The sequence below is a fragment of the Penaeus japonicus genome, unplaced genomic scaffold (genome assembly GCF_977035675.1).
Source record: "Penaeus japonicus unplaced genomic scaffold, GWHDUDI00000001_assembly GWHDUDI00000001, whole genome shotgun sequence".
Classification (NCBI taxonomy): domain Eukaryota; kingdom Metazoa; phylum Arthropoda; class Malacostraca; order Decapoda; family Penaeidae; genus Penaeus; species Penaeus japonicus.
Window position 1 is genome coordinate 54,489,094 of NW_028234403.1, and position 17,500 is coordinate 54,506,593.

The window sequence follows — 17,500 nt, forward strand, 5'->3', positions numbered from 1 at the left end:
AGATCTTGCATCTCTCTTGAACTTAGAGCTCAGGTGGGCCAACTCTTTAGTATGTGCTGATGACATAAAAGCTCTATTACGTCTCAAATGAGAATAACTGTCGTTGAATAACATTAAACTCGGCATTAGTTACATCATTTACCAGAGTGATCTATTATGTACAACCGGTCAGTGTCACACAAGAAAAAAAAAAAAAAAAAAAAAAAAAATGCTACAGTTGACCAGTGTAGGAACATTATTTGCACAAGGAATATGACAATTCATGCAACAAATGTTATCTTACAAGATCTGCACAATCAATATTTTCAAATGATGCAAACGGATAACTTTGCACTGCAATACACAACTTGAAAGAGACCACACAGTCATGGTTCGGCAAACACACAAAATACCAGTTTTAACATTGGAGTTGTACAACAATCCCATTTTTCCAAGATCGAGAGCCCTGCAGTAAGCTGGATTTCTTAGCTGCAAAATATTCATGGTTGGGGATTCAAAATTCAATGAAAACATTGATAACATTCCACATGAGACAGTCACACTACAGTACGCTCCTGCACTAATACCAAAAATATATATATATATGGATATAGATATATAATTTCTGTGACTGCTTTTCCAATCATTTGCATTTTGGATAATGATCCCTAAATTTCAGTTTAATCTTGCTTCAAAATTTTTTTTCCCTTTCTATTTTTGACAGAATATAATTTTTTTTTTTAATCATTAATATGTAAAAGTAACTTCAAGGCAAAACATGTCCATTTACAAAAATGAGAAGCAAAACAACAGGAAAAAGGTCAAAAGTAATTCCTATAAACAAACCCAAGTGGATAAAACACAATAGGCACTTCTCAGAGCGAGATCGCGACTTCATTCAGATCTCGTGAAGTCAATTAGTCACATAGTGCTTTCTTGGCTACACACTGAACTTCAAAAATCTATATACTTCACAAAACTTACCAATTACAAAGTCGCTGTACATATAAACACACTAAACAGTGAGCAATGATATCGTACAAATTGTCTTTCCGTGCTGTTGATTTTAGACACTTCTGAAAACGTTATATTTCTACTGTTCAAACCGAGTGGAGGCAAACACCATATCCACTCAAGTTTATACATACCAGAGGAACTTTTTTTGAAATCTTTTTAAGGTCTTTGTAAAATCCCAAACACCAAAGAAATGGTATACAGAAGAAAGGTAATCATAAAAAGCTTTATACAAAAATTACGGCACTAAGAATTAAAAGAGAAAATTAGAGAACTATAAATAACATAAAATAATTGTTAGGTGAACACCGACATCAAAAGATAACTATTTTTCTAACTTCGGATATGAAAGAAATACAGATTCATTTCATCTGCATTCCGTAAAATTATCAGAATAATAAACAACACGTAAAATGTTTTCTCTGTAAAATACTTTTGATATATCTAAATACACAAATGTCCAGCAGACAAAATAAAACCATACACTCAACTCTCCCCAACAAGTCAAAATAGAAGTGAAAATCGTCACTAAACAAACAACTTAGTATACAGCAAAATACAATTCGTGTTTCCAGTTCTGCATTTTTTTTTTTTTCCTTTTTTTTAATTCTTTTCCTTTTTTTTTTTTTGCAGAAAAGCAACAAAAAAAAAAAAACAAGTACACGATGCAATTCACATTCTAAAAATCCAGACACAAACAAAATGATTCACCTATTTACAAAACATAAAAAGGCACAGTTTGAATTCCTACGGTTATGAAATGGATTGACTTCCACAGAGATAAAAATCGTGTGAGTGACTACCAAAATGAAATACAATATAATGAACTCTAACAAATATGAGCAAGAGTGGATTCTGAATGCACTTCAAATGCAGAGAAAAATGGATATTTCTCCAGGCTTCTTACGTTCCAATACATTGTAATAGCCTCTCTGTCTTCTGTGCTCGGCTAGTAATAAAATTACCATGCTTACATGCTTACAATTCCTTAGGTATAATGCAACCTTATTAAAATTCTAGGACTATATTTCATGCCTAATCCTTTGTAGTTTACATTCTGTGTTTGTGTGTGTCTTTATGTATATATATATATGTATTCAGGTATTTATATATGTACAGGTATACATGTATGTATGCATGTAAATACTATGTGTACATGCATGTTTATGTGTAAGTTTATGTATGATTAGCAAAATGGCCAAGCTTTCCAACCCTAACTTGCAACTTCTATTGCTATATGAAAAAAATCATTTGATAGCCACAAGTGCACACACTCATCGCTATCAAGATATATGAAGCGTAAGTGTTATTCAAGAAACACCCTGATGAATTTTGATTCCAGGCTCTGTGCATAGAAATAATTTACGACATGAAATCAATAACCATTATATATGTTAATCTGTTATAATTTATATCATAATTCAATGATAATATTCTGTTTACATGGATATTATATCTATCTGTATTTGAGCATATAGCTATTTTTACTTTCACTTACATAGATATACTCAATAAATACTACATATCATGTATGTACTGGCACACATATGTTAGTGCAATTCTGCATCCATTACTTGGCAGTACACATCCACAGCTTAAAAGAGACATTTGAATCAGCATCTATGATTGGCTGGCTGTTAGAGATTATTGCTACTCATTGGTTAGCAGCTTGAGATGAAAGTAGCTGATTGGTTAGCAGCTTGAGATGAAAGTAGCTGATTGGTTGGCAGCTAGAGATGATAGCTGCTGACTGGCCTTTGGTTTAAGGTTTTCACTGCAACTGTGATACCTCAGTCCCTCATGTCAATCAGCAAAACAGATTCAAATGTATCCAAAACTGGATGTCCTGTAATTTTCTTAAGTTCAACTTCTTCAGTCAATTGTATTAATAATCTTTAAGTTGGCACTTTGCTGGATATTCTGAAAATACCAAAGAATAAATCTGACACATTATCTTTTGGTAGCTTCCTTCTGGGGCCACCAAATACAATAATAGATCTTCTCTCTCATCCAAAATACTATTCGCCTTACAAAGTACCAGAATATCTCAACCAGTGCTTTACGAATGATGACTTATTTAAGACTTACCACAGTGGGCTTTAACTCAATATACTGTTCAACCACATATAATCAAAGACACAACTCACTCTCTCTCCCTTTTTTTCTCCACAAGTGCAATATCACCTGACCTGAGTGATTTTTTTCAGCTAGGGCTGTTTAATTGTAAGAACAAATTTTATCATTAATTGTCAAGAAAGAAAAACTCATCATACAACCACAACAAGTTAGGGTAGGCTTTTCCCTCCACACAAGCAAATGCATGCTAAAAAAAAATGCAATTTCTGTGAAAGAATGTCAGTTGTAAGTGGAGCTTTGAAACCACGAGAACCAAGCTTTGATTTCTGACCGCACAAAAGCATGTTGTTTAGGATAGGTTGAGAGTGGTTAATAAAAACTACATGCATGTTGCTTAGTTGAAGAAAAAAATTTTTTTTCGTATGTTCTTTCTATGGTAATGTGTCTTCTGTCTCTGTGTAGATACATATATATATATGTCGATGTAAACGTGCATAGGCATCCTATATGTATATAATTTCGGTGAATTAATCCATAAACTTGAACAATGGCATAGGAGAAGCATTCATCTGAAGCCAACCTACACAGACTGGAAAAGCGCAGGAGCTTCCAAAACCCATAGCTCATATCAAAACTTGTCACCATTTTCCTTATAGGTCTATGTATGTTGATAATCGCAGTGATGAATTTCAAGAGCTATTGAAAGGTCAGTGTTCACGTCTTCTTAATACCAAGATAATATTATTCTTATTATCAATTCACTTAAATTGTAATTTTCTCCATACAATAATAATCTATAAAGAGTAAAATTTTCTCTTTTTTTTTTTTGTATTTTACTTTTATTTTTAAAGTCAATCAATAAACAACTCTAAAATTTCTAATAATAAACTCAATAATCTGGAAACTTAATTAAACCAATATCATTTCTAATCCCTAATGAGGTACAACCTTTCACAACACCTTAACGCCCTAAGCATCCACTTTTTTTTTACTTTCTCTTTTTATCAGGCATCTTAAATAATTCTAGTATCACTAAGCGCCGGATTCTGAGGATTTCCGTTCCCTTTGGGGAAAAAAATGCCATCTAACCGCAAGAAATTTGCCGCAGTTGCCGCTAAAAAAGCTTCCTAACCGTAAATCGGCACAAGGAGGTGAGCAAACCACTTTTCCACTCTGTGATTACAGGTCTGATTGAGAGAAAAAAAAAACACATAATAAATAATGATGATGATGACAATAATAATAATCATAATAAATAAATGACAAGGATTAAAAGCAACATGGATAATCTCCTGAGCTTTGTTCCAATCCCTGGTCATATTTTGATGAGGAACATTTCTGCGTGAGTAATGAAAGGGCACACCGAGTGCTGTCATGTCAGAGGAAATATCAAACTTGGGAACGTCTCTCGACTTGGATTCCCAAATTTAAGGCATTTAAATAAATTTTGGTTTTGAGTGCTATTCTCTATTACTACAAATTTTGCAAGGCACTAAAATATTCCGAAATGCTACTTCCCCACTTCTCAACTTGTTCCATCACCAAAGCTACTTAAAAAAGAAAAAAAGAAAGAAAGAAAAAACTGTAATACTGCATGACAAATAAATGTCAGACAAAAAAAAAAAAAAGATAAATCTAGGCCAAAAAAAAATACCAACATCACATCAGCAAACAACAGTACAAGACATTTTAGGTTTTCTCACCTTTCAAAAAATGTAACCAATTTCACTCTCCAGGTAAGTAAAAGCAAAGTCACAGGACACAGACTGTGGTTACAGAGCAAGTAAACTAATCACATCACGGGCAAGGCAAGCCAGCCCACAAAATTAAGTAGAATTTTTTACATAGTCACACATTTCTTTATAATTTGTCTTCACTGCTATTTGCTTTCTTCTTTCTTTGTAACAGACCAAAGTGTAACTATATCAATATTTTCTCCAATAAAACATGATGAGTCACCTCTTTGCAAATAAGTGGGTCTCATACATACTTGCCACAATGGAAGGCCAGCATTCACACACACCTACAAGCAGTACCGCAGTAGATGGGTTGATGTTAGAAAGGGCTTCCACATTCAGGTACAGGAGGCAATGCCAGAACCAAAGTCCTGAAAGGGTAGTTTATCCTTAGCCCCTGAGCAGAGGGGAGCCCCAGGCGCAACACAGTCATCGCTTAGCTAACATAAAACACTAGGAATCCTTTTATGTTTCTGTCCTATATTCTGGAGGCTTTTGCACACTTATGGCAAGATGATAATGACATCACAACTGACACAGCATTCAGAAAAGTTCAAAGAGTTACCTTAATAAAAGTAATGATACATAAATAATGCTCAAGAAATTTTGTGTCCCTAGCTACAGCATTAGAAAAGTAATTATTTGGGCCCCTGATCATCATTAAGTCATTAACATGGCAAAACAATTAATCATTATACACTATTGATAAAATTACCTGCGTCCCCGTTTACGACTGATTTACATTTCATTTACCGACTTTTAAGAAGTAAACCATATCAAAATCACAAGTGTTCTTGCCCATACACAATCTGCAATTAAGCACCTCATCCACAATACACTTTTATAATCAAAATATAGCCCTCACAAGGCTTCGAAAATCAAATCACAATGTCGTAACCGTGTCCAAGTAGGATAAGCATACGGTCCCAAAAAGAAAAAGAAGAAAAAAAAAAAAGAAAAAAAAAAAGAAAACAAAATAAAACTTAAATATACACATAAACACAAAACTGACAGACAACAAGTGACTGACGGACGGATAAGGGACTCTTCACATCCCTCACTATTGGCTGTGGATGTCGGTACTAGAGCTAGTGAAACATTGCAAGAATTATGCCATGAAAATTCCTAATCATATTGGTACATCTGCCAATTAACAATCAGTTCCAGCAGCTGTATCATTAGACGAATAACCATAGCTGTTGACTTGTTTCCTTTCAATTTCCCTAACTTCTTCATCAGTGTATAGTTATTTCCCCTCTTTTTGTGTTTCTCTCTCTTTCTCTCCCTCTCTCAATCTCCCTCTCCCTCTCCCTTATTCTTATTTTCATAATCAGCATGCATTTCTCGCTAACTACGTGGGTAAAGTGCCTATCGAGGAGGAAAAGTCTGCAAACCTCTTTTCGAAAAATTGGCAAAGAGGAGAGAAAAAGGTCATATATGTATATATATTTAAGGATAATAAGATGGGTGACAATTGGCACAATGAATCTCTAAGTACATGATATATTTGCAGATTGACTGACCTTTGTAAGAAAAATAACTTTTCTACAGGATCTACATGTCTAAAGTTCTACTAACGCAAGCAGTAATCTCTTTTCCCGTAGCAGGCAGGGAAGTGTGGTGAGGGCAGTTCCTCGGGCTGCCTCTGACTGAAGAGTACGGATTACAACTGCTTCTCGGCTAGGACCACCTACTTTTAAGTTTATTAGGAGCTTAGTAGAGTTCAAGTAGTTTTTCTTCTGTTTTATATTGATATATATATATAAATATATATGTTATATATTTATATATATATATATATATATATATATATATATATATATATATATATATATATATATATATATGTATATATATATATGTACGTATATATATATATATATATATATATAAATATATATACATATATATATACATATATAAATATATATACAAATATATATATATATATATACATATATATATATATATACATATATATATATACATATACATATATACATATATATTATTTACATATATATATATATATATATATATATATATATATATATATAAGTATATATATCCATGTATATATACATATTTATATATAATATATATATATATATATATATATATATATATATATATATATATATATATATATATATATATATATATATATATATATATAGACATTAATATTATTCCTTAATTCTCAAAGGACAAAAAAACTATAAAATAAATTAGAAATAAACGTCTGAAATCACATTTGAGCTTACTTCTACTATCTGTGAGAGAAATAACCGCTCTCCCCCTGAATCATACTGTTAGGGAATAACTGATCTGGTAATCTCTGATACTGATCAAAGGCATTAGAATACAGATGGGAAAAAACGCATCACCTTTAAAAGGAAATATACCTCTACATTATAATTAAAGAAATCTCTAACATCACTATAAAAGGAATGCTATAAGTCAACTTTGTACCAAAGTTTTGTATCTAATACTTAACAATGCAATTTAATTGAGTAAAATTATCCATTTTTTAAAAAATCTTTCTCTCTTTTAACGCAACAAATTCATGTCGCACGTATTGCATCATGGCAAATAATCTTCTAAATTCTAACAGCAAAATTCTCATAGTTGTGTACATTCCATATCACCCAAAGAGCTGCTGGCCTGAGACTTGGAGAAGGAGGGAGGGAGAGCTTTGGGCTCCTCCACTAACACTGCGTTAGGACTTGGGTTCCTGTCGGCATCCTTCACCGTGGAGAGCTTGACCGCCTTTTCGAGACAGCTGCTGATGTTGTCGTTGCTGCACTCCCAGCTTTTGTTGAAGGTGTCCAGGTCCTCCAGATCCATGCTGTCGTTGAGGCTCCAACCTGCGGGAGACTCGAAGCTCCGGTTGTCGTGGAGCGTGAAGGAGGACGAGGAGCCGAGACTCAAGCTGTCCGTGGTGGTGTAGGTCCCTTCGCTAATGGTACGCAGGAGGGGGGGAGGATGCCGAGAGTCAGGGGCTAAGGCCTCGGGTGTGGATGCTTCTGAAGAACTGGAGCTCCTCCCTGGAAGAGAATAATGTTGTATACATTCTGTACAGCATTAAGTAGCATATATATCTGCAATTATTACTGCTTTTTCCTTTGTTTCATGCTAAGATGCTGTCCTAAATAGTTTTTAACTACAGTATGTTTACACTTTACTCTAAATCCTCCTCTTGGAGAATATGTTATGCAGAAATGTATATGTTTTAATATTAGTCACACTGATGACACATGCATAATCACACCTGCAAATACCTGAAATGATTTAGTATAGCCTGTTCACCATACCCTACCTATACAGTTGCCTACCATCATTCCATGTCCTGAAATGCTTTGCTATATGAAGAATGGTTTCCTGGAGCTGAAGCACTGGTAAATAACACTGACCAAATGGTTTTCCACAAGACAGTCCTATTCCTCCATGCAATCCCTCAGGTAAGATAGTTATTCTAATCTACAGCTACACATAATCATAACAGACTCTGTGGGAGGAAACTATTTGTACTTCATGTTAGAGCATGACCTAAAGCTGGCCAAAGTTTCAAGAGTTCTCCTTGTGTATTTCAAACTGAAATTATCATCTTTGTCGGATATTTTCCTCCTGCACGGCACATCTAATTGTGGTCTGGTTACGATGTGTGTTTGTCTTCCATGTTTGCATTTCACTTCCTTCGCTTCAAGAATTTTGGTAGACTTATCACCTACCAATATGTGACATATTTGTCACATAACTGGCAACATGCTTCAGCCTTCTAGCCAAGTACATTTCCTTCTCACTCATTCACAAGATATCTCATCCTGGAAAGGGTTAGACTTCATGCCCTCTTTCATGATCTGAGCAATCAAGACTAACAAACACTTTCTATACATCTATAAGGTAGTTTAAGACAGGTAGCACCCCTACCATTGAACTCTATTAGTGGTGAAAAAGAGTATTTGAAAACTGCTTATGGTTTGAAAAATTTTGTTACCATAAATAAAAATACCATCTCTATTTGCTGTTGATAGTTATAGAGAAACAAATAAAATACTCAAATATTACTCCATACAGAGAAATGAAGGCCTACACTTTTGAAATACCCCACCATAACCAATTGGAGCCAAAGCCGCCCCAACGTTATAGGGTTAAAAAACTAATATGTGAGGAAGCAAATAAATTACAGAAGAATCGATAAAGTTCCCCTGGACACAGAGGAAAGCTTGACTCTTTACATCAGCTAACTTAACATCAAAAACTCTGAGAAAGACTATGACTCAACAGGAAGGAGGAGAAACTTATCATGGATCAATTGCTTACTCGGACTTTCATTTAGATAATGATGTGTATGTGTACTACCTATTTCCACATACATTATGTGTATAGGGAACTCTAGTCTATCATGCATCTGTTTCAGATTGCATGTATGATTTTTGCCTTTTTCCTATGAAGGGATTTTGTCTCAGTCAGACTTTTCAACTTTCCTCCAACTACAGAAGTGGAGTACATTGGTATTCTCTTCAGTCTCCCCAGTCAGAACATTTTCAATGATTCTGCCAGATGCCAGAATATTCGTCCCTTTTGCAGCTCTCCTTACCAAAAGTACATGACACATATGCTCCTTTTCATCCTCTCATTATCCTGTGAATTCCAAGCACTGGTGTCATGGGTCACTTGAAATAATTCCATGCTATATGGGACCTCTTTATCCTCCTGCTTTCCATCTTCAAAATAAGAGTGAGATTTTGGATAGACAATAACTTCCTCTAAACACCATTTTCCTCCAATCTACAACACTCTTCAAATCAAGGGTGCTTTGGGGTGTCTAGATTCCTACGGTCTGTCTTTAGTTTGTACACATCCTTTCTCTAACTGCATTACAACTGTCTCACATCCTGGATAGTCAATTGAACAGTACACTCATGTACTACTAATGAGGAGTGATATATGAATCATCATTACATAACACCATTTCTACATGCAACACCAGTTGGGATATATGATTCTCTCTCTCTCTCATGGGTGGAAAAACTAGAATCTGTCTCCTATCAACACTGCATCAGGACTTTCCGCAAGAGGGTGAACCCTAGTTCCTCCAAATATTTTTTCAAAAACCATGTAATGCATTTCCATCTTACAAAATGTAATGAAGTTTATCTAAATTTTCTATCTGCCATATCATTTTTCTAATGGCTTCATACCTACGTAGATTTCCAAACTCTCTCTTGTTATTCAAATTATATAAAGATCCATAGCTATGCATTCCTTTCTTTGAAGATTAACAATCTATTTCTCCTGAAAACCTCATCCTCACAACAATGACAATAATGTTTCTTGCTTCACGGTGTATCAGCAACATGTGTAGTCTGTCACTTATGAAAAGTACATTTAAAGATGTCACAGCTATCTGTTGAAATTCAATATCCTCCAGGATTACTTACTTACCGACAAATAAGTCTCCTTCATTTTCTCCAAAGCCCGTTTCCAGCTTCACGTCTTCCCTCCCTCACCTGACCGGTGATGAATACCTTCGTCCGACTGGTGACTTTAGAATATGGCTTGATCACAACAGCACATCTCTTAGACGACATCCCATTAGTCCAACGTCATACCTTCCTTTGCTGCATCCAATGACCTTGCTTTTTATCACTCATGAAGTACTTGCATTTTTTTTTGGGGGGTTGGTTAAAAGAGTAAGCGATTCCCAGGCCAGGCATGGGTCTTACACATACCCTTATGCTTCCCATCAGCTTGGGGAAACTGGCAGCTAGTTGTATTATGTTTTGAAGACCATGTATTCCCCTTTTTATCCATCCATCTTTGTAAAAAAAAAACAAGAAACACAGAACAGTATAACTACAGTTCCTTTCCCTCTCCCCTGTTTATCAGTCTCCAGTGCTCTTCCAAGATAAACCATAATCGAACTCTTGAGTTTCGCCTTTTGTCTGGGTTGCCTGTTGGACATGTTGATTTGCTAGAAAAATAAAACTTGCAAGCGCAACTTGAAGAACATTTCTCGGGCACTCCTTCTCCCATGGATTTTCTCTTCCGTGAGCAATCAGGCAACTGTACAGACAGGGTAATTCAACAAGGTGGTTACTGTCCCTGCTTGAAGCTGTTCTGAAAGTCTATTTCACTATCTATCTAGAAATACTCTGTGAGCATCACGTTCCACACAGCTCTGAAGATGTGAATTTGAGGTGGAGCTACCATGATTTTAATTGTTAGTTGTTTATCATACAGATAAACATATAAACAAATCACATGAATAAATCTACAATATGGGTAAATGTCTTAGTTATATTTACCAATATTACCCATCCATCAACTGTACAAACAGAGCATCTCTACCTCTACAAAAGCCTTTCAGAAAGCTTCAGACTTTTTTATGTTTTTCATTCTGCTTTCCTACTACATACACAATAAATTAAAGACAAAACAAAATTACCTAAAAAATAATGATAACATTAATAATAAAAAATATCAAAATCAAAATCTAAATGCAATAATCCTTACATAGAGAGAGCTAACTTGAGAAAAACATCTTGTGCTTCGTAGCTCCACACAAGCTACTCATTGTGCTCGCAATGGCCAAGATATAAAACCAAACTAATAAAGCTGAACACGAGAAACGCATTCCCATACCCCAAAGTCCCCAGACCAAAAATTACCCAAATGAAAAACTACCTAACTTGAGAGAAAAATAGAGAGCAATTCGAAGTTGTCTATATCAGACGGACGATTACTCCCGTACAAAACAAACGGATGCCTTACCGTTGAAGTTATAAATGTCAACAAGGAGATTAGCAGGCAACGGCACACCCACTGTGTAATGCATCGCTAACCCCTCCAACCAGACTTCCAACACTTCGAAAGCAGGTCTGGAAAGGAGACGGAAATTAATGAAAGAAAGAAACAGAAATAGGTATGAGAGAAGTGATTCAGGTGGAGATAATGATGATGAACCTTGATGATGGAGAGGTGGAAGAAAAAGGAGGATAGAGAGTAGGCAAAATATGATGAAGAAGGAGCATGACGCTAAGGAGAACGATGATGAGAAAGAGGAAAAGGATAAAGATAAAGGGGGAAGGAGGAACAAGATGTGGAAGATGATATAAAAAGTGTTGATGATGAAGAAATTGGGAAAAAAAAAAAGACAACAAAGAAAATGATGATGATAAAGAAAAGGAAAAATAAATATAACAACGACAAGAGGGGAAAAGGTGATAAAAAAAATAAATAAATAAAAAATAATAAGATAAACCAATAAATAAATAAATAAATCAGCCCATCTGCACTTTCTGTCTTAAATAAGTTTGACGTTTGTTTTCGGACTTCCTGAATCCTATTCCCGCGTAAGACTCAATCGGTTCACTTCTATGCATTTGACCTATCACCAAAAGATCTTGTATCAATGCAAATCAGAATCAGTATGACAAGTTTGACATATAAGGTACATGAGATGAAGATGATGTCTGCAAGAAATGGATTCAGGCACTAAAATATTAAGGTATTAGTTCAATGGAATATCACAGTTTCAAAAACCAATTGTTCGATTAAGATAAATGTTGATAAAAGAACAATTTTGAAGACATATTCCTCGTCTTTTCATTCCAGGTTATATGGCCAAGCACATAAAAGAAACAGAGAAAGACCTTAAGAAGAAGAGGAAAAAAGAGAGGAAAAAAAAAAAAAAGAGAGAGAGAGAGAGAGAGAGAGAGAGAGAGAGAGAGAGAGAGAGAGAGAGAGAGAGAGAGAGAGAGAGAGAGAGAGAGAGAGAGAGAGAGAGAGAGAGAGAGAGAGAAAGAAAAAAAAAATGCGAGAAAAAAAAAAAAATTAAATCTCAACTGTGAAAATCATTAAAAATGCATGACCTACCTTGCATCAGGATTAACATTGCAGCACAAGAAGGCTATCTTGTAAAAAGGCTCTGGACATTCCTCGCAATACTTTGCTTTGAAGACCGACTCGTTCAGGCCGAAGTCCATGGACCGCGGCATGTAGTCAGGATCTGCTTCCACTCGACCAATAATCTGTGTTGTTTGGGGTGGAATGGAATTAGTATTTCTAACGCACATGAAAAAAAATCATGATAATAAAAAAAGTAAATTAAAATAAATCATTATAATAATAATATTAATAATAATAATAATGATGATAATAATAATAATAATAATAATAATAATAACAATAATAATTTATAAAACTTGAATACTTTTGTTGCTGTTTAGTTCATGTGTCAAATACCCGTAACACATAAACATCAATCAAAGTCTTACCTCACACAAGATAATTCCAAAGCTGAAAATGTCAACTTTTTCGTCGTACTTGTTCCCTTTCATCATCTCTGGTGCCATCCAGTAAGGGTTACCAACTACAGTATATCTGAAAGCAGGGTTTTCATTAATAATCAAATAACTTTAAATCGAACATAGGCCATAAGCACTATATCTAAAGAAAGATGTAATAAAAATTAATCATTTTTCCCTTCTCCCTCATTCTTTAATAAACCAATAAATAATATCAACAATAGTAACAGTAATAACGCACATTACATAACATGACATTCAAAGACTAAATCGAACGAAATGACGGACTCCATACCTCTTCTTTCTGGCATGTCTTTTACCAAACTTCTTTCTCTCTGCAGTCCAGTTGTTTTGAGGCATAATACGAGCTAAACCAAAGTCAGCTACTACAACTGTCTTATCCTGGAAGGGAAGACGATGGTATTAGTTTAAATACATAAATTATATGCAGCTTTATTCCCTTGCTCAGTTAGATATTAAAATAAATTCCCGGATTTTGGGTCGAGCTAAAAACTCAATCTCTATGTGGATTCTTATCAAATTACAGTATTGTTGCATGAATCTCTATCAATAGGTTTGTGTGAACACTGACATCATTCTTTTTTCAGCAGAATAAAAAATATATCCAAACATAACCTTAAATACTAAGATTCCCTGATTATCACAATTGACACACTTTGGCACTTTTGACTATCCCGAGTTTGGCAGCCCTATGAGTATGCTAAGAGAAAACTTCTGAGAACATGACTCTTCTGCCTCCTAAAAATAAAAAAGACCCATATCCAAAAGTCCAAATATCTCAAAGCAAAATCTATGAATGAATCATAAATTGTTTCTGAGATTTCCTTCAACCTTCAGATTTCACATCTGGCCGAGAAAACAACGGGGACTAAACAGATCAAAGTGGCTTGAATCCTTGAGTTCCAGGAAAAATATATATATACAAAACCAAGCCTTGCCTCCTCCTGCTACATAATAGTCATTAACCCATTGGTCGCAGATGGCGTCACTGCTGTCAAGGCAAGCAATAGGCCTAGACGCTGATGGGCCAGGCCAAATATGATAATACCGACACAAGGCTGTATAAAATTATTTAAAAATACTGCGGCCAAAGGGTTAAACTATAACTAACCCACCACTCAGATAGAACAGGTAATGATGAGAATCAAGATTATCACAATACAAGATATATACTTAATATTTTTAATATAAATCTTCATCAGAATCATACAATCCTGATGATGAAACCTTAACCCGTTAACGACGGATGACGTGTTTTTTTGTCATACATGACGCAGGACCTCTTGCCTGACAATGGGCGTCATGGCGTTCGGGGATTTTGGATCACTATGTTATTTTATTGTACTATAAGTAATGAGTGAGTGATGTTGACAATTGCAGTCATAATTATTATAACTGCCGTAATAATAAGCAAAATGGTTTTCAACTCACTTACAAAACCTAGATGGCACCACTTTCTTCTAGCACCAGCAGGAGAGAGAGCCTTGAATGGCACCCATCTACGGTCTCTTGCAAGCACTATCTCTGTAGAGTGATGGCACATCGCAAGTTCCCGACCTCTTGCTCTAAAGTACCGCAGATGAAAGATGTGCAGACCGAACGAGAGGAGGAAGGTGACTCACACCATGCCCAATGCATACAATGTGACCCTGTGCCAATATGGATGCCTTTTATTGTGGCATTCACTGTCAAAAGCACAAGTTTCCTTCCTCTTCCCAACCTCTTCATTTTGGATGGTTATAAGTTTCGTGTTTGTTCGTGACAGCACAGAAATACGATAAAATAAAGTTGTTTTTTTGTCCCCCCTAAAACAGTAATACTTCTATCACATTGAGTGTAAAGAAAAAAAATGAGTTGATATGGACCCTGAACTACAATTTTAGTCAACTGCAGAATTGATGGAGCCTGTGATATGACAGATATAAATTTCTAAAAATAGTAAAACACACAAAAAAACAAAACACAAAAATGTCTCTAGCTCTACAATGAGTGACTAAAAGGGAGTGGGAAAAATCAAATTATGTTGCAGAAGCTGCCTCGATCAGAAATAAAACTCATCCTGGAGCCTGTGTAAGCAAATCTATCCCCCGTCGGCAATGGGTTAATTACATATCATAACACTGTGAAATCATACATTCTCATTCATCCCTGTTCTAAATTTGCAACACGCATCTCACCTCTCTGACTAGGCAGTTGTGGGAGTTGAGGTCCCTATGTATAATATCACAATTATGCAGGTACGCCATGCCTGAGGCTATATTTTTGGCGAAGTTGATTCGCTGGTCCCAGGGTAGGGGCTCGTCAAGGGCATGGATGATCTCCTTGAGAGTCCCACCTGAGATATATTCAGTAAGTAAATGTAGCTTGCGGTCCTTGTATAAGACTCCAATGAATCGCAGAACATTTTTGTGACTTAGACTTCTTAAAACTGCAACCTGAAATGAGAGAAGGGAGCGTGTCACTGTCAGAATTAACAAAATAATGGAAGTATATTTTTCTGATGTCCTATATGCCACAAACACAAATCCCTCACAATAAATAAGGATCATTTGAACAGTCAAAGCAAAATCCTGCATAACAGTTAGTATATTCAGAGTTATCACTGCTTCTCTATCAACATAAAATAGCATATTTCCATTCTTGACAGAAGCATTACATATATAAAATACCACATACCTCTTTAAGAAAATTCTTTTGGGCTTGCTCATCTACTCTGTACAGTTCTTTCAAAACCATCACTTCTCCAGTCTCGGAGTGAGTCATTTTGTATACCTGAAAGATATCATAATTTATATGTAAAAACGTTTTATTCTCTCTTTTTTTTTTAACTACCTACTTTTCTAGTTCTATCATAAATAAACTAAAGACTTGTCATGTAAGAGCTTCCCATACCGTCCCTAAATATATAAAGTAAAGTTCACATATCATAAAAAAAAAAACTTAAAACACCCAAATGCAACTCATGACAGGAATTTTCCCACCCCCTTCACTCCCAGACAGCACTAGCAAGCTACCCAATTAAAGAAAGATAGAAAGGGAGAAAGAGAGAAAATAAAAGAGTAAATACCAATAAACTCTATGAATCTCTTTAGCACAAATAAACATCATGATGATCTCACCTGTCCGAAAAAACCTTTACCAAGGAGCTCTCCCTGAGTGAGATCAGATGCGCGGAAGATACGGTGATTCTTTGGCTCAACGCGGAACGACTTTGTCCTGCTAAGGTCATAGTAACCGCTTTCACGAGGACAGTCACTGCAAAGTAAGGAATGCATTTGATGGACAAATATATATAGGATTAATGAGAATGACACAAAATAATCTTCACATCTTTAAACTATTCAAATTGATTTTGTAAACAACTTATACATATATGTATAACATCCCTCTTTTATCACATATAATACTTAATCTACTGTTATTATTGTCCAGATAGCAGGTCTGGAGTTCATGAAAATACATGAAGCAATATAAAACAAACAGTGGATAAAATTTTTAACACTGAGCAAACAACATCAAAAATTCGACCCTTAGCGTCTGCCCTACATACTTGTCTAACAACTTTGGAAGCGACGAGGCTCGTTCCTTGCACCCTCTGCCTCTCCTCAGCTGACGACTTCTCTGCGTGCCGGAAACATAACCTTCATCTCTTCTCTTGAATAATCTCTCCCGTAACCCTATCCAGAGAAAAAAGTTGTTGAACATATACTTCTCCAATAACATATAGTACAAAATAAATTCATATCTTTACAATCAATAAAAAAAGAAGAAAAAAAAAAGACAATACACATAAATATATCCTTTCCATTACCCCGAAGATATCAAAATCCCTAAAATATCTTCACAACTGGAGACATCAACAACTGAATAATTCCTACACTAACAAAAGATAAAACAAGTTTACGAAAAACTGCAACACTAACCGTCTTTCTCCGCCTGCTCGCACGTACTCAGCGCAGGCCGGTTCGACGACAAAAAGGGAAAACTTTGGCGTCGTGACGACACTTCCTCTGGATCGTGTTCTATGGTCAGCTGCAAATGACTGGTCTGTTAGAATTTCTTCCAAGACTTTGCAAAAATTATAATGCATTGCCAATATATATTGTCTCATTCAGGTTTATGCACATAAACATAATACTATACATCAAAATAAAAGCACTGCATAATACATTCAGGTACAATATAGTCACACTGCATTTACACTCACTCTCTCTCTCTCTTACATTGGGGGAGAGGGTGTTATGTATATAATGCACCTACATGACACTCATCCAGCAACCAAAATACACCATACTCACTTGCAATACATCTTGGGAGCAGGCAATGAGATTTTCTATGTCCTCAATACAATAGTCCTGCACA

The 17,500-nt window shown here is 35.4% G+C and overlaps 1 protein-coding gene across 3 annotated transcripts in view; it reads right to left on the reverse strand.

Annotated features, from left to right (window-relative positions):
• LIMK1 (LIM domain kinase 1) overlaps positions 1 to 17,500 on the reverse strand; it is a 36,438-nt gene that overhangs the window by 848 nt on the left and 18,090 nt on the right. For all 3 annotated transcript variants that reach the window (XM_086542733.1, XM_086542742.1, XM_086542737.1), the window contains 11 exons: positions 17,437 to 17,500; positions 17,062 to 17,170; positions 16,689 to 16,815; positions 16,258 to 16,393; positions 15,815 to 15,910; positions 15,316 to 15,573; positions 13,413 to 13,519; positions 13,088 to 13,193; positions 12,687 to 12,841; positions 11,583 to 11,689; positions 1 to 7,852 (listed from right to left, as the gene is read on the reverse strand). The exon at positions 1 to 7,852 is cut by the window's left edge and continues 848 nt beyond it; the exon at positions 17,437 to 17,500 is cut by the window's right edge and continues 69 nt beyond it. In XM_086542733.1, the coding sequence (XP_086398859.1) occupies positions 7,428 to 7,852; positions 11,583 to 11,689; positions 12,687 to 12,841; positions 13,088 to 13,193; positions 13,413 to 13,519; positions 15,316 to 15,573; positions 15,815 to 15,910; positions 16,258 to 16,393; positions 16,689 to 16,815; positions 17,062 to 17,170; positions 17,437 to 17,500 (1,690 nt within the window). In that variant the 3' untranslated portion in view covers positions 1 to 7,427. The remainder of the gene's footprint in view (positions 7,853 to 11,582; positions 11,690 to 12,686; positions 12,842 to 13,087; positions 13,194 to 13,412; positions 13,520 to 15,315; positions 15,574 to 15,814; positions 15,911 to 16,257; positions 16,394 to 16,688; positions 16,816 to 17,061; positions 17,171 to 17,436) is intronic.